At 36.3% G+C, this 26,852-nt stretch overlaps 1 protein-coding gene across 2 annotated transcripts in view; it reads right to left on the bottom strand.

Annotated features, from left to right (window-relative positions):
- A1CF (APOBEC1 complementation factor) overlaps positions 1-26,852 on the bottom strand; it is a 77,915-nt gene that overhangs the window by 40,788 nt on the left and 10,275 nt on the right. The window contains exon 2 of one of the 2 annotated variants that reach the window (XM_007110698.2): positions 9,657-9,800. In XM_007110698.2, coding sequence (XP_007110760.2) covers positions 9,657-9,755 — 99 coding nt within the window. In that variant the 5' untranslated portion in view covers positions 9,756-9,800. Of the gene's footprint in view, positions 1-9,656; positions 9,801-26,852 lie in introns of those variants that run through there. The other variant, XM_007110700.3, reaches the window with a different exon arrangement.

The raw sequence follows: 26,852 nt of genomic DNA, 5'->3' as shown, positions 1-26,852 counted from the left end.
TTCTGAATTGACTAATATTAGTCAGAGATCTGATTAAATGACATAAAGATATCCACATGCAAATAAGGACATTTGGCCATATGCAGATAATGAACATTTGGTTTGGGTTAATTGCTCTTCTGTCCTTTCCTAGTTCAACATATGCCAAGGAGAATTGCATCAAATGCACTTGTCTTTTAGCATGTGAGAAATTTTATACGGTAATTATTCTCCTTATCACACTCCCGTGAACTTTTACAAGCTGAGGGTCTCGGCAAGACACTAAATTTCTCCTGACTTGAAATTCTTCATTTAAAAGGGAATAGGGTTAACTAGGTGATTGCAGAGGTCTCGGGAGGGCATTAGGATGCTTGTGAAAGGGAGGCTGACTTTCACCATATTAAAATGTGGAAAAATGTTCATAGGATGTTTTCTGAGTTAGTCAATAGGACCCTTAAAGGAAATGTAGGGATTTTTAAAACCAATGTGTCTCCATTGCATATCCCCTTGACACCTGGTCCATTAATTACTTAATGACTTTCTTTCCATTGATTCACTTTCTTAAACTTACACAAAAAAGAAAATATCGTTCTCGTAAGTGGAGTACCATTTCCCACAAATGGAAGGTCATTATAAAAGAAACTGCAAAAGAAGGAAACCATGATCAAGTTCTAGCTGGATAGCGTTGTCTACTAAAAGTTCTGAGCCCTAGTTCTGCTGTTTAAAAAGATTAGCAGGGGCTGGAGAGGTGTTTAAGACGAACCTTCAATGACTTCCCTCATCAGAAAGCTTAAAATAGAACTGAAAGTGGAATAATTCTCTCATGATGAAATTCAAGGTTATTGAATCCTCTACCAAGGTACCATTTAACATCAGTTCGGCTCTCTACCCTGCATCTCTGAAACAATGTTAAAAAAAGGATCACAGCTACTGAAGTCCTACCCAAATTCATGATTGTATGTTTCTGTGATCTCATTTTTTTCTCCTTAGCGTATGTTAGAGAGCTCTCTTTGCATGTCATAATAAGATTTTAGTTTCTGAAGATGAAGAGCCACTTATTTTTGGTTGCTGATTGGTATTAACAGGTAACAATTTAAAAAATCCTGAAGTTGTCTGCAAACAAAGTCTAAAGTTCAAAACAGCCATCGATGCTTCTGTGTATTTGAGTCATGAAATTTACACCAATTTTTAAGCTGATAAAATGGAAACCCTTATGTGCTTCTAGTTTAAGGGAAAATACTATAATCCATATTTTGCAAAGATTTGAACCTTATATTGAAGACCTCATATATAACCAACTTTCTATTAGGCTATTGGAGGAGAAATTCACTGCTGTTTGAAAATAGCTCCTGGAATGCCTTTCTGTTTCGTGGGATGCTGAAGTTCCCATCACATGTCAGGTACACACACACTCCACAAAAGGATTCACAGAGCTGCTCCTTCATTTGGAGTCTTCCACACCAGCCTATGGCATTGCTGGCTAGTAGAAGCAAGGCTTCTAAGGAGCTTGATAATTAAGTTAGCCTGTGGGTGGCTGGAGTGATAAGCTTAGGGAAACACGTGCCTGTGATGATCTACTGGTCCCACCCTGTTCTCATGCTTAGTGCCACCTATTTAAGGAATTCGGTCATTCACCAAGTGCATGAAGGATAAGTCCTTGGATAGTGGGGACAGGAGCAGTTGGTGAGAACAGGCAATAGAAGAAAAAGTAGGACCCAGGAACTATATTTTACCATGAAGTCAAATTCCTTTTTCTGTCCCTAGGATTTTTGTGTGGTGCTTGGGAAAGAATGTCAATGCCACAGTGTCTCTCCATCTGTTTCTCACTGAGCTAGTCTAGTCGAAGCCATTTGTAAACTCTGGGATCCTAAGTTACTTATTTTTTATTGCATTATTTGTAGGAAAAATAGTAATTTGAAAAATACCCAAGGAAATTTACTAACGTACATTATGCCAAACCAGAGAGATAGGGAAGTTAACTTAGTCTGAGGCACACTTAGCAGAGGTATGGTCTCCTAATCAGATCTAGTGCCATCCTTGGTACGTTATGGCTGGTACATATTAATTGGGGAACTGAATAAATTAGAATTAAAATATGCAGTTGCGGTGAAACTCCAAATAAGAGAACACGCCTAGAAAGCAAAGTTTGAGAAACGGGAATTAAAGTCTGTTATTTTATTCTAGTTTGAGGAAATTGTTCCCAGGAACAGATTGATGACTGATTAAAAAAAGGAAGAGGGCTTCCCTGGTGGCGCAGTGGTTGAGAGTCCGCCTGCCGATGCAGGGGACGCGGGTTTGTGCCCCGGTCCGGGAAGCTCCCACATGCCGCGGAGCGGCTGGGCCCGTGAGCCATGGCCGCTAAGCCTGCGCGTCCGGAGCCTGTGCTCCGCAGCGGGAGAGGCCACAACAGGGAGAGGCCGGCGTGCCGCAAAAAAAAAAAAAAAAAAAAAAAAGAGAAGGATGAAGCCCACTGATTTCTCATTTATCTGCTGTAATCTTACTGGATCTTTGAAATTAAGACAAACTAGTGTCTTCATCGCTGAAGTGTTGTGCATTTTACAAATAGTTTGGCTAATCAGTATCACCCAAGTGGTCCCTTCTGCCAAGGATGCGGTTTTGTTCTTGGCTCCTTGCAATGTTTGTTTACTCTCACCCTCTAAGTCTCAGCTTCAATGTCATCTTGTCTGAAGAAGGCCTCCTGCCATTGTCATTTAACCTGATTTATGACATTCATAGCACTCAACATGATATGTCATTATTTTATTTCTTGTTTATTTTCTGTCTTCCCATGAGTAATTTTCATGAAGGCAGGCACCGTGTCTCTTTGTGGAATCAATAAATGAATCAATAAGTGAATGAATGAGGGTTTAGACTTCATTTGGTGGGTAGGCCAAGGAGGCCTGCTCCTACTTCCTTTAAGGAATCTTAAATGCTCATCTATGTTATAGGAATTTTTCTTTAAAAACTGTGAATTAGGCATAGAGAACAGACTTGTGGTTACCAAGGGGGAGAGGGAGCGGGTGGGGGGTGGATTGGGAGTTTGGGATTAGCAGATGCAAACTATTATATATAGAATGGAAAAACAACAAGGTCCTACTGCATAGCATAGGGAACTATATTCAATATCCTGTGATAAACCATAACCATAATGGAAAAGAATATAAAAAAGAATATATGTGTGTATATATATGTATAACTGAATCACTTTGCTGTACTCCAGAAGTTAACACAACATGGTAAATCAACTGTACTTCAATTTTTTAAAAAACCTCTGAATTAACTTATAGCATAGAGTACTAGATTAAGGTAAGAGTTGGGAGTCAGAAAACTTTCTCTATAAAACGCCAGATAGTTGATATTTTAGGATTAAAAAAACCCCGACCTTTTGAAATTGTGAGAATCACTGATAGCCTTCAATCACTACAAAAACAGGCTGTGGCCACATTTGAGTCATGGGTCAGTTTGCTGACCTCTGGCTTATGTCTCTACTGAATTGTATAACTCTGGGGCTTGTTTTCCAATGTAAAATGGAAAGGGTTGGATTACAGCAGTATTAAATATACATGTAGTAAACATATAAAGAATTAGAAATAATAGCCTAATGAACACAAGCACCTATCATCCAGCTTCAGTAATGAGATTATCTTCATGAAATTTTCCCAACTTTTCTATTCCTAACCGAATGCTTCTTATAAATTTTTTCTACTTCATGAGATTTTTTTCCTTGACATAAAAATAATCCATATTCATTATAGAAAGTTTGGAACATAAAGAGCACAAGGAAGAAAAAACTACTCTCATCAGAGATTACATTTCATTATCTTCCAATATTTGTGTGTGTGAATAATTTCTTAAAATATCATCTGTAAACTGATATATACAGTTTTGCATTCTGATTTTTAACTAAACATTAAAATTTGGACATTTCTGCATGTCTTTGAAATCACAGTTTTACATGACTATATAATTTGGAAATATAAGGGTGACATATTTTATATGACCAGTAATATTTTATTGGACACTTAGGATATGTCCAATATTTTTAAACATAAATTCCACTATGATGAGCATCTTTATGTCTAAATATTTGTCCTCATTCCTTAGGTCAAAGACTATGGTCAGTTTTAAGGCTCTAAACAGAAAGGTAACACCCACAGCTGTATTGCTCATTTAATGCAGTCTTGTGTCCTTTTAAATTCTGGATAAATTCATTTTTATTGCAACTACTTGCTATGCATTTTAGGTCAGCTGCTACACCTTATACTTCTATAATGCCAAGGGCCAACACGAACACATTGTGTTCAATAATAGGGACGAAGGAAACAAAACAGAAAAACAAGAACAAAAAAACAGCAATGGGACTGACATACCACGTAAATATTTGTTGTAATAATTTTTAGAAAATAGATTATCAATAGGGTAATTGGACAAAGTGTTAATACACACCATATTTTAAATCACTTAAAAATAGTATATAAGTATCCTGAGTCTTCTTTAAAAAAATATTCAGACTACTTGAGGGTGATCTTTATTAGCTATATATTTAGCTTTCCTTGTAGTAGAATTAAAACTGATGTAAACTGACTCCACATTGGGTGGAAAGTTTTCTGAAAATGTTCATCTATGAAAATGTATTTTTCTAGATTTAAGGAGAAAATTCCAGCTGAAAGAAGCATCGCATGTCAGAGAGTTGATGACCCACGCTAGTAATGCGTTCTGGAGGAAAGGTTCATCATAATGTGCTTTTTTTTTCCCTTTGACTCTCGAAGACATGTATAGTAGTTTTAGAAAATCTGGGAAGTACAGTTAAGAGTGAAAAAGTGAGGAAAAAAAAAAAAAGCCCAACACATAATTTCATTGCCTGGAGACAGTCTGTTTACAAGCTAACATTGTGGCACACATCCAAAATCTTTCTGTGTGGCATAATACAACTAAGTTGAAAGTTTAACTTGTCAATATTACACAATTTTTATCAATAATATTTATTGAACCTATATATGCAGAGTATTGCATTAATGTTCTTTTATTCTTTAAAGAACTTTGATAAAAATTTTAGCTATGAATTCTAAAGATATCCAATTATTATCAAAAAGATATCACAAAGCATATTTTCAAGCCCTCACAAGCACGTTTTATTGCATCAGTTTGTATATAAAAGACAGGCTCACGTTATTAAGTAACCTGCAAAATTCTATTTTTGACCACTGTATTTGTCCTGCTAGCGATAAGAGAGCACGAATTAGTCACCCTCTCTTTTTCGAATTCTTGTTTTGCAAGTATTCAGCATTCAATATCAGAGACTGCAAAGAAGGGCAGAAGCAAATCCTTCAAACCCTAACTTAGCAAATACCATAACATTTAAAAATATCATTTTATGGGTATGCTCCCTGAATTGCATTAATATGTTTACCTTCATTTGTGTATAGAGATTTTTAAAAAAGTAAACCTGATGTTCTTTTTTTTTTTGATGACGATACTAATGTTTTCTCTATCCAGAGTAGGAAGACTGAAGTATTGAGAAGGCTAAAGGATTTTCCCTAAATTGCAGAGTTTGAAGCTATGTCTCAATACATGCTGGTTTCCTCTTCCAATTAGACAAGTTTGCTGACCAGTAACTAGCAGATGCTAGAATCACAAAATCTTGACTAAGAGTGGGGTAGGCCCTAGCCAAACTTCTGGGAAATTAAGGCCGAGAGCAGTTAAGGGACTTGAGTTTGGGATTAACATATACACACTACTATATATAAAATAAGTAAACAACAAGGACCTACTGTATAGCACAGGGAACTATACTCAATATATTGTAATAACCTACAATGGAAAAGAATAGGAAAAATAATATATATATATCACTGAATCACTCTGCTGTACATCTGAAACTAACACAACATTGTAAATCAACTATACGTCAATTAAAAAAAATTAAATTATAGATCATACTTGTGTGTTGTAGATGCTGGGTTGAATAGCAGGTCTCTGATTTGAAGTCTTGGGTGATTTTCTACACTTTGCAGCCAAACTCGGAAGGTATTTTCCAAATCACTCAAAGTGATTGACCCAAGTCATGTACATATTTACATCTTGATTAGAGGCTTTAGATCTAGATAGCTAGGTTTCAGAATTTTAGGTTTCTACATTACTCGAAAATTTCTGTTCCAGTAGTCATTCTGCTAACAAATAATTACTTAAAGTGAATCATGTTACAAAGTTTAAGCTCAACAAAATATTTTTAGCATGCTCTGCCATGCTAATCTCTCAAACTGCAATTTTAAAGATAACATTATAACAGCTCTTAGTTCTGTAAATCTTGCCAGAAATTTTGGCCAATTGCAGTGGAAATAAGATGGCCTATAAATCTTGGGCAAGCTACCTAACTCCTTGAGCCTTGTTTTCCTTATCTGGAAATTGGAGATGATCATAGTAACTACCTCATAGTGTTGTTTTTAGTATTAAAGGAATTAACAGACACAAAGCAGTTAGAATATAAAATGTCCAGTAAATGTTTACTCTTTTGTAATTGTTATTAACTTGTGATCTAAAACCTCTATTAATATTTTCTGAATGTAATTGAATATATAAGATCAAAGTAATAGGCAGTTTGGCCGTATTTTTTAGGCATATTATATTTGAAAACATTTAAAATGATAAAAGTAAAATAGCCCTATTGTTTTTTTCCTTTTTAATGCAAATGTTCTTAAATTATTAGGTTTATGAAAAGATCTCCATTGCTGTTTGAGTTTCTTTTAAAAATATATTGTTATTTGCAAGCTTTTTACATTGTTCTAATATGTTAAAGTTTTCTGTTCTGCAGAATTTTCTAAATGATCACTTAATGACTGTTTACATTTCGTTTGTAACAGGATTTTAAGATGGAATGGGATTATTTTGGCCTCTGGTTTGGATACGAAACTGTCACTGGACCACAAGCAGGACAAGGAGGTAGGGAGAAACTGTTTAACTGTTTGACATTCTTAACTGAACATCCCCTACCCCTCCTCATCCCTGAATTTAGAAAAAAATATTGAAGAGCTTGAAAGGAATTTTTGGAGTTGATTCAAAGATATTTGGAGCCCACTGCCGGTGTGTTGTGAATCCTAGTTCCCCCTAAGTGGGAGGAATTTTGAGGTGCTTCTCAGCTAACCTAAAGCAGGGAAGAGGAGTAGGAAACCACTCAGAGCTTGCTATGTGTTCCCTGCTGTTGGGAACACACGAGGCTGGTGGGTCTAACTCAGTCCTGAAGTATCTAATGGTGAACAGCGGGCTGGCCTCCTGCTTTGATGGTGGTGAGGAGGAGAGCTGGTTGCTTTGTGTCACATGCACTTGCAGGTTTTACTGGGTCAGAGTGTGTGTTTCCAGGGGACTAGAGTTTGGCCAAATGTAGGAATCAGGGGTCATTTTCCATCTTCTCCAAGAGGAATGCTTGGGGTGTCGGAAAGAGCTCTGCCAAAGGAGACTGAGGCCCAGGGGAGGAGCCTCTAGCTAGAGCAGAGTGTAGCCAGGTGAGAGACCCCTGGCAATGGAATTAAGGAGGTCTTTAATGACCCTACAAGGTATCCCAGGAGGTTTACACACCTGCTGGGCCCAGAGCCCAATGCCAAAATCAGTCAAGTAGAAACTTTCCTGTCCCCTCTCCTTTGCTTTCACCCCTTTCTTCTGCTTCAGCTGAGTCAGGAATTCTAGTTAGGAAACTAGTGTCAGAAACTATGCTTCTGAAAGCATAAAGGAGAAAAAATAGAAATTGTCCTCCACCCTGACAAACTTGGGAAAGGGAAATGGCTTTCACTTTGAATGAAGTTAAGTTTTTATTCTACTGGACTAGACATATTCATTATTTAGTGGAGGATCTTTCATTAGCTGAAAGTTACCAGAAAAGTCATGAGACTTTCCCTGAATTTCATCTGGGGGGAATGAAAGAACCAGTGCCCAGAATAAAATTAAATGGACAGTTTATATTGTTTTAGGATTGTTTCTCATAAAGTTCTGCTTGTTGAGTATACTTATATATTCATAGTTAATAATTTCCTTTTATACATTAGGTTTATGATATTGAGATATTAGAAATAGCATCACACTAGAAAGGTTTATATATGTTTTCATCATTATATTTCAGATCATTAGAGGTTTGTTTCCAGAAGGGGAATACACTTATGTATGAATACTGACAAATTGGTTTTCAAAAGGGTTTAAGTGCTTTCCACTACCACTATCTTTGCATGAGTGTTTCAGATACAAAGCAGTTAAAAAGATAAACTGATATAAAACATTTTTGATTTTATAACATTTATGAAACTGCTGATTACAAAAGAAAAAACATTTTTTCAACTAACTGTACCTAAGCAAATGTAAAAAATTATTATTCTAAGTATATCTGTTTTATAGACTGTAAACTCTATAGAATTTTCTCTATGGATTATGAAATACCCCTTTATGTGGGAAAAGACTGCATAAAAATTTTCAATCAGGCATTAATTTTGAAGCACATTAAATTTGGAGATGAAGACATTTAAAAGTTTAGAAATGATCCTAAAATAGACTTTTATTAAGTATTAAAAACTAATAATACATTAGTATCTCCCTTGACTTAAATGAAACTTTTAGAAGCCTTCTGTGAAATAATACTCTCTGAAATCTTAAAAAAGTCTAAATAAATACTCTTCATTAGGATGAAAAATTAGAAATAACTTTGAGCATTATATTAGCTCTAACAAAGTGTGCCATGACTTATAAGAGTATTGCAAAATGTACTACATTTAGTTTTCAACTGAACTGACAAAGGAACATGTAATAAAGGACACTATTGTATATTTTATTATTATCCACTTATGACTTTCGTCTTCATAATAGCACAAAGATTTGGTTAAGTTGGGAAAGTATGTGGATAAAATATAATAGCTGAGCAGTAAAATACTTTGTCTTACTGTAAAAAGAACAACATTAAAAACAAAGCAACATTATTTCTTCAAGTAAGATAATTAACTTATATGTCTAATACTAGTTTGTTTTTCAATATATCATAAGCTCTCTAACAGAGGTTATCATAAAGACAATAATAATGTACAGATAATTCATAACAACCAGTGACAATGAATAGATAGTTTTAGGATAGTTTTTCTTCTTTCTTTTTCAAAAATGCTGAACACGGAGAGAAATTATTATATATACTAAACAGATCGGATAGGTATTATGAGAAAACATCCTGGAATAGCTAGGCTGACCAGATGGTCAGTTCTTGGATCCTTCATCTAGAAGTTGTTTTACATCTGCAGTCAAAAATCTCTCTAGAAACTAAGGCAAGTTCCTGGATAGTTTGTTTTCTTCTGGCTCTTGAAGCACCAGCTGGGTTCTCCTTCACTGACAAGCTCTGGGTGGTGAATTCCAGCTGCCTTTTCTTATACTAAACTGGCCTTTCAAAACTGTGATAGTCTTTATGACTGTTAACACTAGTTCTGCTTCCAAATGACAAGGCAAAATTGAGTTGATAACCCGGAGTAGAAAGAACATCACCTGGAAGATCACCTACAAAACTGAAATGATCCAACTTCCTTCCCCCCTGGAAAGGAATGTCTAACTAAAGAGTTATACAACTGACCGATCACATTTTCATGTTAGGATCGCTAATATTCCCACCACTCTGAATTCAGTGGTGTGTTTCAGCAGATGGCACAAGAAGTTCCTACCTGGACCAAGCTATATCCTGTGCGCTGGACCAGTGCGCGGAGGGCTGCTTCCTTCTGGGTGCCGCTCAATCCATCCCCGGATTTGTGATTTGATTCCATTGAGAGTGATTATCAGCAAAAAATCAGGTTAATTAGGGTTGCTCACTGAAACCAAATTTAAGATAAATTAAGTAAATTACTATTACCAAGTCCAAACTTGTCCTTTTCATGAAGGACATCTTTAGGAAACATTCTCTATAAATTACTCATTCAGGTTAGAGCAAATAAGACACCCACAAACCAGGCCAGTTAAATATCCTCATTAAAAAAAGAGTTTTAAAAAAATGTTCAATTTTAGTTGAAATTTAGAAGTCAACACTGAATAATGTCCTTTTTCCACTTAGAATGCAGACCAGTAGTTCTCAGTCCAATTATCTCAGAATGTCACCAAATGCTCAAAAACAAATTCATTCTTGCCAATTAAAAGAATATGAGGAATGGTCCTTGCAGATGTGGGAAGAAAGCACTGTTACTAAATCAAATTGACAAGGATATGGTATGAAGATCCTGAAAGTTTTAACTTCATTTATCTATTCTGTCTGTTACCTGAGACATTTATCTACTTCAAAGATAAATTTCTAGATCAGAGTGTGCTGGTATCAGATATACAGAAGTCATCATGCAAACTACTCTGTAATAAAAATATCACATGGGTTTTAACAAAACAAGAACAATGGACCCTTTTGAATGGTGTTGGAAGGGCCTACTGACACCTGGATCGTATATCACATAGACCGCTCAGAAAAGGACATGAAGCCCTTTGTAAAATCTAAGAAATTAGGAAAATTTACATATGTCCATATTGACTTATGTAGATGTGAATATGAAACTTCAGCATTTCATTATCTATACTTTCTATCAGGGAACGTGATTTGAACCCCATTCCAAATCTGATGGTTGTTCAAATTCACAGGTTCCCAGCACAAGGACTTGTCCATGGTGAAGGTCTCAGGCTATGATGGTGCGAGCCCCTGGAGGCTCCCATGTACAGAGGGGAGTGCATTGACCCACTGGATTAGAGTGGGAGTGACTCAGTGAAGGTTCTGTGCTGGGATTTCACTCTGCTTGATGTACTCTGCCAACCAAGACAAAGGAAGCTTTTTTTACACTTATTTGAATCACATGCAAATATAATGTATTTTACTATAGGCCCTTTAAGAACTTTTCTGTTGTATGCCTTGGGATTTCCTATACCACTTTCGTTTCCATTTAAAGATTCAGAGTAAAGGTTCCATTAATAATACAGGGAATGGGTAAAAAATTGGGTGACAAAAGTGAAGCCGAGATAATAATCTGAGTAAAATGCAGCTTCAAAGTATTCTACTATGAAAGTAATAGAATAATATAGCAGAAATTAACATAACATTGTAAAGCAATTATACTCAATTAAAAATAAAGTTCCCAAACAATAGACAAGCATCATCTAGAAAGTAATATTTTCAATATAATTTAGAAAACCAAAGAAAAAAAACAACTAGATTCCAAAGAGAATATTCATTAGCTGTTACAGGGATAAAACAATTTCATTGTTCTGTATATAAGCATAGCCATTCTTGCACTAGACTTTTCTCATAATTCTTGCTTGTTTCTGACCCAGATCAATTCAGTTTTCAATCATTCATTCTCTCAAGGAGTATTTAGTTAGTGCTGTCTATATGGCAGCTTCACTCCCTGCCCAGCTTTAGGGCATTGTGTCTATAGACAGTTGGCTAACTCGGTTAATACACCAGTTTCTGTGTCTGTTACTTTGCAAAAGGCAATGTTTTGTTTGTTTGTTTTAATCTTAACTTTTTATCTTGGCTAAGACAAGTTGGAAAGTATTTTCTGATAGTGGTGGTTTGATATATGTAGCAATTCAGATTGGACGTGTAGCTTTAGTGACACATTTATAGTGTAAATACTCTTTCTATGGATACTACAAGGTAGGCATAAAATGAGACCTATATTCAGTTTTTAATCCTAAACTGCTGGTGAGTACAGTCACAGAAATCTCTATGAAACAATACAATCCTCTTAAAAGATAAAACTACAAAAGGCATTTTGTGCCAATTGCAGCAACATGGATGGACCTAGAGATTACCATACTAAGTGAAGTAAGCCAGACAAAGACGAATATGATATTGTTTATATGTGGAATCTAAAAATAAAAGATGCAAATGAACTTATATACAAAACAGCAATAGACCCACAGACATAGGAAACAAACTTATGGTTACCAAAGGGTAAAGAAGAGGGAGGGATAAATTGGGAGTTCGGGATTAACATATACACATTATTACATGTAAAATAGATAACCAACAAGGACCTACTGTATAGCACAGGGAACTGTACTCAGTATTTTGTAATCATCTATAAGGGAAAAGAATCTGCAAAAGAATATATATATATATATATATTCAGTTTTGTATATATATATGTGTATATATGTATATATATATCTGAATCACTTCACTGTGATGTACACCTGAAACTAACACTAAGTTGTAAATCAACTATACTTCAATAAAAAAATAAATTAAAAAAAGGAATTTTGAAGATTTACAAAGAAAAACTAGCCTTTAAGACTAATTCTAACTCGTGCACTTCTCCCAAATGTTACTAAAATTGCCTTTTCATCAGGATACTCTCAAATGCTCCCACAGTGCTGGATTTAACCTGTAAGAGCAGTGAGGCCATGGATGGACTGGGGTCTGATGAGGTTAGTCTTGCATGTCTTAACAGATGTTGGAAGGCAAAGTCTGTTGTCTTCTAGCCAAGTTGTAGGTTTGCTCTTTGCTGAACTTCATCTTCTCCATCAAGAGATAGCAATTCATGGTGAGACAAGTTTTATTTGTAAAACCTGCCTTTAGTTTTGGTTAATTATTAATAAAGGTGATTAAAAATATTTTGACATCAGAATGGTCTTTTGATCACACATAGGTTCGCTCTGACTTTATTGAGAAAATCTGTATAATATCTCAACATAGAATCAAGTCATTGGAAATCAGGACATAGAAACAAAATTCAGAATTTGCCTTAAGAGACACTTGATCTTCAATGTTTATTTCTCAAAAACAACCCCCTCTTTCAACATTGACTTAATCTAAGGAGTGAACTCGAATCCAAGATAAATATTTTCTTAAGCAAGTCAAACGTTTGTTTAAAAATTTGGTCAAATTTGCAAGAAAGGTTTTGCAATACATTTCCTAATTTAACACCTTGCAGATTCTTCAGATCTGAGCTACTGCATTTTGAAGAGTAGTTCCCAGTGTAATTTATTGAGGCAATAGAATTCAAAACCTATATATAGCAGGCATTAAGACCATTGGAGCTAAAGGAAAGCACTCATAAACATGTATTACTTATTCATTCAAAAGTTGTTTACTGGGTACCTACCATCATCCAAGAATTTTTGAGACACTGGGAATAAAGCAGAGAGCAAAACAAACCCCTCTCCCCCCAAAATCTCATGGAGTTTTATAGCGGTTGTGAGACAGTAAACAAGATAAATAAGCAAAATATACGCTGTGCTTATGTTAATTTCTGAGGAGAAAAGAATAAAGAATGGAAGAGCAATATGAAGTATATGTGTTGGGAGGAGGATGGAATTTTAGATAGTGTGGTCCTGATACAGTGAATTTGGAAAGGAACCTGGGTGAAATGAGGGATGTATTTGGGGGAGAGCGTTCCAAGAAGTTGGAGGGTCCTGAGGTGGGAGCTTGTAGGTGAAACAGTGGCCTATGTGGAGAGGATGGAGCTGAGTGAATGAGGAGAGAAAATGGGAGCTGGGGTCAGGGAGATAATGGCGGACCAGGTCATGAAGGATCTTGTAGGTCACGGTAAGGACCTTGGCTTTTGCCCTGAGATGTGAAGATTTTACTTATGTTTAACAGACTCACTCTAACCATCGAGAAAACATTGAAGGGAGTCAGGCAGGGCTGGGGCTAAGGTGAGGCAAGGGAGGTAAGGCAATCACTCTGACCCTGTTTTTATTTAAATGTTGCCATTTTGTTCATCATGGATTTTTTTTCATTGATTTTGATTTTTTTTAAATTGCATTAAAATATCATTTGTCTTAATTACTGAGGTTTTTTTTTCTTTTAAATATTTATTTATTTATTTATGCCGGGTCTTTGTTGCAACAGGCAGGCTCCTTAGTTGCGGCTCCAAGGCTCCTTAGTTGTGGCATGCAAACCCAGCTGCGGCATGCATGTGGGATCTAGTTCCCTGACCAGGGATCGAACCCGGGCCTCCCGCATTGGGAGCGTGGAGACTTAGCCACTGTGCTAGCAGGGACGTCCCATTTACTGAGTTTTTTTGATGACTCTTACATTTTGCATTTGAGGCGGTGCCTCACTTGCCTTGCTCTGGTTAGAGGGGTCGAGGGGAGAAGCAGGGAGACCAGTTAGAAACACTGCGACATCCGGGTACGAGAGAATAGTGGCTTGGATTAGAGTGGTGATAGTGAGGGTGCTGAAAAGTGATCGAATCTTGGAATATATTTTACAGATGAGTTGGATGCATCGTGAGAGAGAAAAACGAGGAGTTGAGGATGACATCGTTTTTTGGCCTGGGCAACTAGAGGAATGGAGTTGCCAGTTTACTGAGATGAGGAATAACGAGTTTGTGGAAGAAGAGAAGGAGTTCAGTTGGAGACACATTGATGTCGAGATGCCCATTAGGTAGCCATGTGAAGAGGTTCAGTGCACAGTTAGATATCTGAGTCAGAATATTATGGGAGATTTACAGACAGGCGATATCGATTTGGCAGCTATCTGTGTAGAGATGATGATTAAGCTGTGAAATTGGATGAAATCAGTAGGAACGGAGTATAGAAAATAGGTCCTACTTTGGGGTACTCTAACTTTTGGAAGTTGGAGAGACAAGGAGGAATCGGCAAAGGGGAATGAGATGAAGCAGCCAGGTAGGTAGGAAGTAAACCAAATGAGAGAGGTGGATTGGAAGCCAAGAAAAAAAGAAAGGATTTTGAGATCAAGTGCGTGGTCAGGTGTGCCAAGTCCTGCTAAGTCAAGGAAGATAAAGCCTGAATGGGGATGCAGACCCTGGAGCTAGACCTCCTGAGTTCAAACTCTCATTCTGCCTCTTACTCTGTGCCCTGGAAAAGTTTCTTAACCTCTTGGTAACTCAATATCTTTAACTGAGGAAGCAATAACATTTCTCTGGGGGTCTTGTATTACACGAGTAAATGTGTTGGAAGGGCTTTGGAAGAATTCCTGGCATGTAGTAAGTGCTAGACTATTGTTAGGCATAGGTAAGTAAAATATAAAAGCAGAAAGGGAGAGGCAATCACCCCAACTTCTCAGAGATTGTGCAGTAAGAAATTCCAGAGGTTCATGGAACACCACGGTTATCTAGATGAGAATGGATGAGGGAAGAAAGGGGCAAAGAAATGGAAGTTGGATGGAGAAAGAGTACAGGCAATATTATAGGAAAGAATCATGGACTCCTCTCCCCCCAGCATCAGTTTGCTCGTTTGTGAATTGGGGTAACAGGCAGGCTGCGACATTGCTGTTGTGAAGATGAAATGATAAAATACCTGTCAAGTATTTAGTTAGGTCCAGCATACAGCAAGTACTCCCACCTGATTTACTGCTAATCACTCATGTTGGAGGGGAGGAATAGCAAAGAGATTGCAGAAAGGGCCTGCTGGACATGGCAGCACTTCCTTGTGTAATTTCCTTCCCTTCTCCTCCTTCCTTATTCATTCTGAAAATGAGGTGAGGGAGGAGCTAATAATGCAAAAAACGAGAGGTCTCTTCCAGCTCCGCCAGCTTCCGCTAATCTGCCCTCAGTGTCTCCCATCCTCTTTTTTCTTAGCAAAGTAATACTTTGTTCAAATGTGTACTCGCCACCAAACCTGCTGTATAAAAATGCTCCTCTCCTTTGTTCCTCTGCTTTCATTCAGTGGAAACTGAGTCTCAGTTTCCTAACATTTAAAATTTAGGATAATATTAGTTCCTATTTTATAGGGTTGGTTTTAAGGATTAAGTATTTTAAATGTATTCTTTTTTTTTTAACATCTTTATTGGAGTATAACTGTTTTACAATAGTATGTTAGTTTCTCCTTTACCTCCCTCCCACCCTCCCTATCCCACCCCTCTCGGTGGTCACAAAGCACAGAGGTGATCTCCCTGTGCTATGCGGCAGCTTCCCACTAGCTATCTAATTTACATTTGGTAGTGTATATATGTCCCTGCCACTCTCTCACTTCGTCACAGCTTACCCTTCCCCCTCCCCATGTCCTCAAGTCCATGCTCTAGTAGGTCTGTGTTTTATTCCCGTCCTACCACTAATCTCTTCATGACATTTTTTTTTCTTAGATTCCATATATATGTGTTAGCATACGGTATTTGTTTTTCTCCTTCTGACTTACTTCACTCTGTATGACAGACTCCAGGTCTATCCACCTCATTACAAATAACTCAGTTTCATTTCTTTTTATGGCTGAGTAATATTCCATTGTATATATGTGCCACATCTTCTTTATCCATTCATCTGTCGATGGACACTTAGGATCCTGACGATTACTAACTGCCCAGGAAGTGTTAGCTATTTTATTAATTATTATAATTAACCTCTAATTCCAAGGGGTAGCATTGCAAAACCACTTGCTGGGAGGATAAAGTCCCAAGTCCTTAGCATGATACCTCATCTCTTCAGGACTAGCTCCCAGACTCCCCTTCCAGTGTCATTCACATACCCTGCCACTGGGAAGTCCCGTGTTTTCTTATACTTCTGGGCTCTCTGCTTCAAATGCCCTTTCCTTCTCTTCTCTTCCCTTCTCTTATCTACCATTCTCTTCTCACATTTGTCTCACTACATTGACCCTGTTGATCCTTCCAGACTTGATTGAAATATTATCTGCTCTGTGATGCTTCCTTTGATCCTGTCTATGGGTAATGTTAGGTGCCACTTCCTTAACGCTCTCGAGAAAGCTTGTACATCCCTCGGTTGTTGCAGATGGTACTATAATTATAATTATTATAGTTTAGTTATTACCTAACTAAGCTGTGAATGTCCTGAATGTATGGACTATGTTGTACTCATCTTTACCCAAGAGTTTTAGCCTGACATTATGCTAAGTGCTCAGTAAATACTTGTGGAACAAACTAAAGATTTTGGATCAGCATTTTATAAATGATAGTGACTTGCACTGGATCAGAAGTAAAATTAGTCTGCAGCTAATTTCCCAACACTTATTATTATGCTTGTACCGGTCGCTTCCTGAAAGTTCTATCCTAGAATGAATTTGCTTTATGTGAGAAATCGATTTGCATAGTTTCTCTGCATTTTTGAATGTGTCATTGTATTTGGGAGGGTGACATTTTGTAAGAGTAAAATTTTGAGTGCAAAGTGATTCAAAAATAGAGTTGAGTTTGGATTCACTTTTCTTCTCAATGCCTTTCTGGTTTTATATTTGCAATGTTAGTGCCTATTTGATGAAGAGAAAAAGAACCTAGAAGTTATTGGGGGTTCAGGATTTCTGCTTTCCTTAAAGTCACAGGTGGATTGGAGTGAACAGCTCACCTCATCACTTGGCTGATACTGATCAGCAGCAATTTCCAGAGTTCACTGTTGGGCAAGAGCAGAGCTGCTGTTCCTGACCCTTGACCCTGATGTCTGTCCTCCAGTGCCAGTGTGTCCTGGCTCAGGGAAGGTGGCAGGGAACAAAATAAGAAGGAAGCTGGAGGAGAGAAGCAGGTAGGGTGGTAGATTATGACTTTTCCAAATCTAGAGCTGTCAGGAAGATACTGTAGGCTGCTCTTAAATTATAACCCTAATCTATAAAGAAGAAAAGCGTACATAAAAATTGTGCTCACATAGAGAAGCAAGTTGTGGAAGGAAAAATATGATAATATGAGAGAATTTTGGGTGATATTTGTTATCTAGGTTTGCCTGAAGTTATGGCAAAGTGGGAAGATCTTAATGCCCTGGTGTAACATAAGTTGGCAGCTAGGGAAACAGAGAAAGTGGGAAAACAAGTTTTTTGTTTGTTTGTTTTTAAAGTCTCTCAAAATAGTAAATTGGGCAAGACATGAGACAAAGGTAAGAGAAGTACACGATGGAAAAGCACACTTAAAGAGTGAAGAAAGGATTACTTAGAAAAGCAAAAGCTGAAATGGTAGCTGTGAATGATAGGCAGAGAAGAACAAAAAGGAGATGAAGGATAAAGGCAGAGAACTAAAGTTAGAAGGTTTCTTGGTAAAAAACTAAATGAAGTAATTATCCTCAACTTTAACAAAAAGGTCAATAAATGTTTAATATCTTAAAATGTTGAATATATTACAGGCATACAATGCCAGCCATTGTACTAACAATTCAGAGTTAGGAAATGGAGTAGTTTTGTTAATATTATCATTTCTATCTTATTTGGTTTTTTTTCCAAAGAGGACAGATAAGGAAACTGAATGGGAAGTAAGCCTATTTCTGACGTGGTAAACAGAGGAGAGGTGTTCTTTGTGATTGCAGGGGGCCTGTACTAGCAATGTACCATGTGCATTTCCAATTGATGGTAGCTTCACTTGCCTTCGGGACCTCTCCAAACCCAATCCAGTCTTTCCCCAGTGTCTTATTGTATACTGATGTTGCATGATGTAGGCTGGGCATAACTCTTAATGCAACCTCCAAGTTGTACAAGTGATTTTATCATGAATTTCAGCCTTCTAGTATCTCCTGGGAATTTTACACAGAAGGAGCTCCAAATTGTATCGAAATGGTTTGTGAAGGATTTATGACCAAAGTTTACACATTTGCCTAGTGAGGCTAAGTAAAACTTACTTTGTGTTACTTGATAAAACATATAAATTAGCGCTAATATTCTCTTTGGAAAAATGTTTACAATCAGTCTTAAGCTCATTTTGGAAGTGAATTAATGTTATAGCTGTTTATTTGGCCCTGCATCATGAACCATAGCAAAATTAATAGAGAAGATGTATACATAAAATTCCAAAGTGTAACCATAAAGACATCTCACAAAGTCTTAATATGTGGCATCTTATTTTTTAAAAAGCAATGTATATCAGCAAAAAAATCAAATTAACCAGAATCCCTTCTATGTTATTCAGGCATTAGTAATGAATCATGCATTAAGTTGGGCCTGGTCAATTTGAGCTTAGACAAGGCTTAAAATAAAGGAAAATAAAGTTTTTCATAGTAGATATATTAATTTTACTGGTAATTATTGACAAAATCCTCCTTCTAGAGTAGGTTTCACATTTTTAGAGGAGGACAAGCTTGCATTTAAATTTCACTTCTGCCACCATGATTTTCACTATTCTGAGGCACTGTTTCCTATTTTAAGAAAAGAATAGGAACACAGATACTTAACTTAAATGTTTTTCTTTCCTTTTTTTTTTTTTTCTAAACAAAGGATTAAATAAATCAGATAATGGATATAACAGCATCTAACAAAGCGCTTGACATACAGAAGATACTCAGTAAACATTCCATCTTTGTTCCTTATCTGCTGCTTTGGTTGACTTTTTAACCACCATCTATGGCTCTCTGAATGGTTATTCTCCTTTCTAGAAACTGTCAGAGGTGAAGAAAAGTGCAGTTTTGAATGTATTATCTTGATTTCTTTCATATTGTTTTAATCCAGTTATTTCATTTGTTTTCATTTCTCAGTAGGAAAAATCTTTAAAGTCCTCAGTGTGTATGTGTGCATGTGTGTTTGTGTGTGTGGTGTCTCATAGAGCATGTTAATTTTGTAATAAAAATTAGTCACAATCTAAATATCCAATGATAAATGTATTAATAAGCAGTGGTACTGTACAGCTAATAAAACTGATGTTCTAGTAGAACATGTTATTTAAGCAGATATTTGTAAAATATAATCAAGTAAAAAAAGGCAGATAACAAAACAATGTATAGTCTGATTTCATTTGTGTTAATTTTTATATTCATCAGACTGATTATAAAAGACTAACTCGTTCTATCTTCTTGGTGCGTTAAAAAATTATTTTTATCATTCTTGCTATTTTTAGCTGTCTATAATATGCAGCTCTTACTCTAATTTTAAAAAGTTAAATTATGTTAACAAATGAATGTCAGTGTAAGCAAGTCATCAAAAACTATGAGATGTGGTCAAGATTATGTTCTGAGGAAACTGTTTCTCTTCAGCATTTTTCTAATAAGCGATAATCATTTGACTAAGGAGGCTAGGAAAAAGCAAAAGAGACTAAAAGAAATCAGAAGAATTAAAGATAAAAGTAAATTAATAAAACACAAAATTCTGTAGACTTGATAAATACATGTAAGAGCTGATCGAAGAGATGGGTAAATTAGCACACCTCTGGCAATCTTGACAAGGTAAAAAGAAGAAAACCTATTTTAAAAACAAAGGGAAAATGAATATAACCACAGATGAAGAGACTTTTAAAGAATATGTTTTTATCAATAAATTTAAAAATTAGATGCAGTAACCAATTGCCTAGAAAACTGAATTTTCAAAATTGCTTCAAGGGTAAGTCAAAAATTTGCATATACCAATAACTGTAAACTGTATTGAAAAAATTCATTGTATTCCTCCCAAATAACACATGGTCCAAATGGCTTTATTAGGCAAGTTTTATAAACTTTTAAGTTTTCTTAAATGAGTTTTACAGACTCATTTAAGAAATATATTTTTTATTATAGAAAGCTTTTGAAAAATAGAATAATAACAGAAAACTTATGAAATTATTGACAAAGTTAGCATATCTCTGATACAAAGCCAGACAAATATATCACAAAACAGAAGACTGTAGATCACTATCACAAATGTAGATATGAAACGCATAAGCAAAATATCAAAAGACTAATATACCATAAACATGATGGGTTTACTACAAGACTACAAAGATTATTCAACATCAGGGATTCTATTAGTTTAATTCACTTCATTGATGAAGAAGAAAAAAACATGATCATCCCAGTAAATGTAAATTCAACACCCACTAGTGGTTTAAAAAAAGAAACTCTTAGTAAGTTAGTAATAGAATAGTAATTCTTAAATTGATAGAGTATCTATCAGAGACATGTAGCAAACATCACACTAAATAGTGAAACACTGCAATCATTCATTCTCAGTCAAAAGAAGTAAATCAACTATATAAAACTATTAGAACTAATAAAAGAATACTATGAGGACAGTTATAAAAATGTTCCGTATTTAAGCAGAAAAAAGTGAAGAGAATCTGAACAATATAAACAAAATATATAAAATAACAATAAGCAATGTGAAATATCCAAAATCTATAGGAAGAAAATGATAAAATTCTACTGGAGGATCTAAAAGCCTGGGTAAATAGAGGTCTTATTATTATAAAGATTAATTCTTCCAAAATTATTAATCTAGTGCAATACCAATTTAATTTCCAATTAAATTATTTTGAAATTTGACAAACTGATTCTAAAGTTCATCTGGCAGGAAAAATGGCAATACATATCACAACATGCATTGAAAGTATAGAGCTATTTGGAACTAGCCTAATCAAAAGTTAAAATTAAAACAGGCAATGGTGATCATTTGGTAATATATAGAAATATTGAATTACTATGTTGTGTACGTGGAATTAACATAGTGTTGTAGATGAATTATACTTCAATAAAAATAAAATAGGCACAGGGATAGACAAATAGATTAATGGAATGGCAAAAAGTCTAGACCCATAGTTGTGTTTATATTGGAAGTGCCAATAGGTGTAATCATAGGGAGACCATAGACAATTTGAGAAGAAAGATAAAGTTGGCATACCATCTCACAACACATACCAAAATTCTAAGTGAATTAAAGAAATAACCTTTCAAAAACATTGTATAACTGCTAGAAGAAAATATGGGAGGACATTTTTATAATCTTGTAATGCAGAAAGTCTTCCTAACCAAGCATACCAAAAGCCAGAATTGAAAAGACTGACAGATGTGACTACATAAAAATTACAAACATCTGTAATGACAACATAAAGTTAAAAGGAAGCCACAGACTAGAAGAGAATGATTGCTACTTACATAATATACAGAGAATTAATAGCTGCAATATACAAAGAGTACTTTAAAATCAGTAGTAAAGGGGCTCAGAAGTCAGTGGACAAAGAGCAAAGGACATGAGCAGTAAATTCACAGAAAAAAATAGTTCATAAACTAATTTAAATATGGTCATTTAGTGGTCAGAAAAGACAAAATAAAACCAAGATACTTGGGTTTGCCTATTATGGGGCAATATTAGAACAGATTTCAAATAATACAAACAATAAACATAGCTGACATTAACTGAACAATTACTACTGGCTATGTGCTAAAAACTTAAATTGTAATTCATTTAATCCTTATAAAAACTTAATGGGGTAGGTATTATCATTCCTCTGCCATAGGTAATAAACCAAGTTAAAGAAGTTAATGAGACCAAGGTTACTTAGGTAATAAGTGGCACAACCGTGATTTGAATCTAAGTAGCCTGGGGCCAGAGTTTGTGCTCTTAATTACTAAATTTGACTTCTCGCCTTAAAAATAATAGGCAAATGGTGACAGGGAGAGGAGGGAGATTACATCTACCCAGCTTCCCTTAAAGTGTGAGGGACACATGCTACCATGACGAAACTGATGAAGGTGATACTGTGAGTCTGTGTTCTCTTCCATAAGGACAGATATTCTTGGTCATTTAAAGAACTGTGGTGATTTAGCCTCTTTGCTTGCATGAAAATGAGCTATTGTTATAACTCTTTTAAATACTGCTGTGGGTGGGCAATCTGATGGTTCAGTTGGACGCATCCAGGACCTGACCCCCTTTGGACATAGTCCAAAAGGGACATTGCCAACCCTCTGTTACATGCTTGGTCATACCTCACTAAGACATCACTCCTTGGCAGAGTGTAGAGTCTTCACAGGTGACCAAGTGATATATCATTTGACAGGATCTGACTGGAGTTTCATGTTAATTTCTATTCCTATATTTAAATTAAAGTGCTAGTTCCTTCTTCCCATTGATCTTTAGCTCTTCTGGATTGTAGATAGCCAGAGAGGAGACAGTCAGCTATGGACCAAATATCTGATGGAGTAGTGCAGTGGTGGGTAACCAAAGCCACAGGCACTTCTCATGGGCACCAAACACAACTATTTTGGTAACAGGATCTTCTCTCTCTCTCTCTCCCTCCTCCTTCAAATGTCCATTTAATTACTTTTCTTCTTCTCCTGTCTCTTACTCCCTTCCATTCTTTAATCCTGTACTTTGTTCTCTCTCCTGCTCCTTTGGTGACACCCCTGGCTAAAGAAGATTCTGATTTTATCTGGAAGGTACACCATATTTTTAAGACAAGTTATTAACAGTTGTAGAGAAGCAATGCTGACAGACAAACTTTCTAAATAAATGGCTATTTTTTCAAAGATGTAAAAAGCTGATATTTTGATTCCTGTTTGTTGATGTGTAAATCCATATACCATCTTACTTGGAGTCATTCCAAGTCCTAAATAAAGTAACTTAAAATAGCACATCCTAAGATACTGGGGAAATTGCACCACAGTAAAAATATTTATAGACAAAAATAAAACTACACCAGAGAAAAATATACTACTGGGGCTACCAACTTAGAATTTATCAGAGAAAAAGAACAAGCAGAGTTATAATAGACAAATGATTGGATTGCAATTTTTATACATTTCTTTTGGACTAAATCAGGGCATTATGAACATGCAGGGGATGAGAAGACATGTCTTCCCAACATTTAAAAAAAAATAATTAAAAATCAGGAGTCACACACAATCTCTTTTGAAAAGAAAAAGTTACCCAAACTCTTGGGAAAGTTAAGCACATTCATCTGGCCCATAGATCATCATTACTGCAAAACAATCCTGACATCTGGAAATCCTTCTTGTTTTGTTTGAGAAAAAAGTGATTTCAAATGGTCAGAAGTTTTTATTTTCATTAAAAAAAATCTGTTTAAAATTGCATAATTTATGGTCCAGTGGAAACACCTCCTGCTCGTTAACATATTCTCATTAAGTAGATATTACAGAGGTACATTTCATTGGCTTCAAAAGACATTTCACCATTTATTTGCTTCAAATGCCCTTTAAATATCAACAAAGAGCCTTTAAATCCCTGGAATTTAGCTTGAAACTATAAATTACACAAGGAAAGACAGGAGAGGAAGTGTTAACCTATGCATGTCTTGTCAAAATAGGACTTCAAGATTTAACTGCAAATGTTTCTAAATTTTAGAAGAAACTATGGAGAACAGACTCCCTACCTGGCCTCATGTTATAATCACCTGTACTTGGGCATCACCCTTACCACCCCTAGAGGGATTCTCATTCAACTGGTCTGGAGTGGAGCCCAGGAAATTGTATGGTTTAAAACCTCCTCAGGTGATAATATGCAGCTGAGGTTAGAGCGTCTGAAATAAGATCTAGTCTATACATGTTAAATGTCAAAGAAAATGAAATATGGAGAGTAATTTATTCCACCTGCCAAATAGTTGGGACAGACACATCTTTAAAAGTTACTAAAAAGAAGAAAAAGTCTATAAAAGACAGAGACTAGATTACAGGAGAAAGAGAATAATTCAAAATTGTCTCTAATAATTGTCCTGTCTACTTTTCATCACTTTTAATGAATAAATGTTTTCATAATTGCCAGTATTTACAAATAATGCCCTTGAAATACCAAAAAAATCACATTCTTCCTAGATTCTGGCATAAGTGATTTATATTCAACTCCATTTCCATGAGGACCAACCAATAAGGTATTCATATTACCACTGTATGCATAAAACTCTATGTCGTGGCTCTATATGTGGAGAGGAAGCAAAAGCTGTGAGGTAGAGAAAGGATAGAGAGTAGAAAGTAAGGATGGCTTTTAGAAGAGAGAGGAGCAGATGTAGGAAGTAGCTGAGTCAAGTTAACAGTGAAGCACCTTAGCAGATCCATGAATGCCTACAGCTGAGGTCCTTACAGCCTCTTTATCCAGAACAACCTCCAGCGTAGGCTCCTCATGAAGTCTGGATCTTGAATTTTTCCTGCTCCTGTACATATGTATCCTTACTTGTTGCTCTTCTTACTCCTACCCTCATCCTCCACTCTCTCTTCCATTACTAGACTTAACTCAGCCAAAGTAGAATGAAACTTCACTGCTTACTACCCCTAGTTACTGCCTACCTCTGCTAGATCAGTCTCCCTAAAATGTCCCTTCTAATATTCTTCATTGGTCTCATAATTAACTCTAAAGAAACAGTCCAACCCCTTAGCCTGACATCCAGTATCCACCATGATCTGGTCCTAACTCTACTTTTCTGACTGTCTCTCAATCCAAGTCTAGAGCTATTCTGCGCTCAAGCCCATCAGGTCTCCCAGATACACCAGTTACTTCTTACTTCTTAGGTTCCTTTGTTCTTGTTTCCCATTTGCCATGTGCCTAGAGTCCCCATCCTTATTTTCACACTCTCCCAGGCTGAGATGAGTTTATGCCTGCACCAACAGGTTGTGTGTGGTTGTACATATGTAGGAATGCACAAGCACACCTGTGGCTATGAATGTGTATATATACATAAGGGTGAGTAAACTCCTGGTGGCCAGTGTTGACAGCACAACATTACACAAGAAGTTTCCTTTTGTAGCTGGTTCTGACACCACCACTCTCTTACAAATCCCCCAGCTTCTGCTCAACTTGGATAAGAATATCAGAAACTCTGAACCAGAGATGCTCATAAGTCACCTGTACTTGACAACATTGAATATTGAGAGATGAATAGCAGTTTTTTTAATCCAAAAAGGATTTTAGAAAATATTAACAGCAGATGGAAACTGTGCAGGTGTTGGATGAAGGAGTGGGTAATGGAGAAGGGATGCAGATCCTTAAGACCAGACAATGTGAGGTGCTTGCTATTCCCTTAAGGTTATACTGTGATGGTTAATTTTATGTATCAACTTGACTGGGTCACAGAGTGCCCAGACATTTGGCCAAGCATTATTCTGGGTGTGTCTTTGAGGGTATTTCTGGATGAGAAGATTGTTTGAATTGATAGACTGAGTAAAGCAGATTGCTCTTCCTAATGTGGGTGGGCCTCACCTAATCAACTGAATGTCTGAATAGAATAAAAAGGCTAAATAAGAGAGAACGCCCAGTTTTTTACAAAAAAAAAAAGGGAGAACTCTGCCCTGCCTGAGTGCTTGAGCTGGGACATCAGTCTCTTCCTGCATTCAGAGTTGAACTGAAACATTGGCTTTTCTTGGGAAGCCTTCTGGCTTTCAGACAGGAACTACATGTTGGCTCTCCTGGGTCTCCAGATTGCCAACTGCAGATCTTGGGACTTGTCAGCCTCCATAATCAGATGAGCCAATTCCTTATAATAAACCTCTTTATCTATTGATAGATAAATAGATTTATATGTATCTTACAGATACTAGAACAATGACAACACTAAAACCATGTAGGTATATGTATTAGCCAGTTAGGATTCCAATTGGAATATTGGTTCTGTTTCTCTGGAGAACCCTGGCTAATACATATACCTACATGGTTTTGGTGTTGTCATTGTTCTAGTACATGTAAGATCAGGGTACAGATGGCTATTGTGTTATCTTCACTCAATAATAATGCCCAACTCTGACCCCATGCCTGACTTTCTTAAAGATCCCTGGGAAAGAGCACTGGCAGAGTTTAGAAATTCTAGAATCACATAACCTAACAAGAGTAGAATTTCTTTGCATGTATGTTTAATTTCTAAGTTGACTTACAAATTGGTATGGTGGTAATCACAGCATACAATGTAGATATCCTTCAGCTTAAAAGCAGATGTTTATCCAATAGTCCTGGGACCAATTATTTGTGTGGCTGATTACAGAGACCTGTTGAGCTGATGAGGTCTGGTGTTATCATGTCTCTTTTTATTCTCGTTGAGATTGTCCTTTTGAACTTAGTTCCTGCATCTGGTTTCCTCAGACCAATTTGGAAAAATTAAGTTGAAAACTCAATGTTTTTTGTTTTTTTTATTTTTTAAACATCTTTTGGAGTATAATTGCTTTACAATGGTGTGTTAGTTTCTGCCCTATAACAAAGTGAATCAGCTATACACATACACACGTTCCCATATCTCTTCCCTCTTGTGTCTCCCTCCCTCCCACCCTCCCTATCCTACCCCTCTAGGTGGTCACAAAGCACCGAGCTGATCTCCCTGTGCTATG

Source organism: Physeter macrocephalus, chromosome 20 (assembly GCF_002837175.3).
Source record: "Physeter macrocephalus isolate SW-GA chromosome 20, ASM283717v5, whole genome shotgun sequence".
Lineage (NCBI taxonomy): Eukaryota > Metazoa > Chordata > Mammalia > Artiodactyla > Physeteridae > Physeter > Physeter macrocephalus.
The sequence above is the reverse complement of the archived record's forward strand: the minus strand, read 5'-3'. Positions and strand labels throughout refer to the sequence as shown.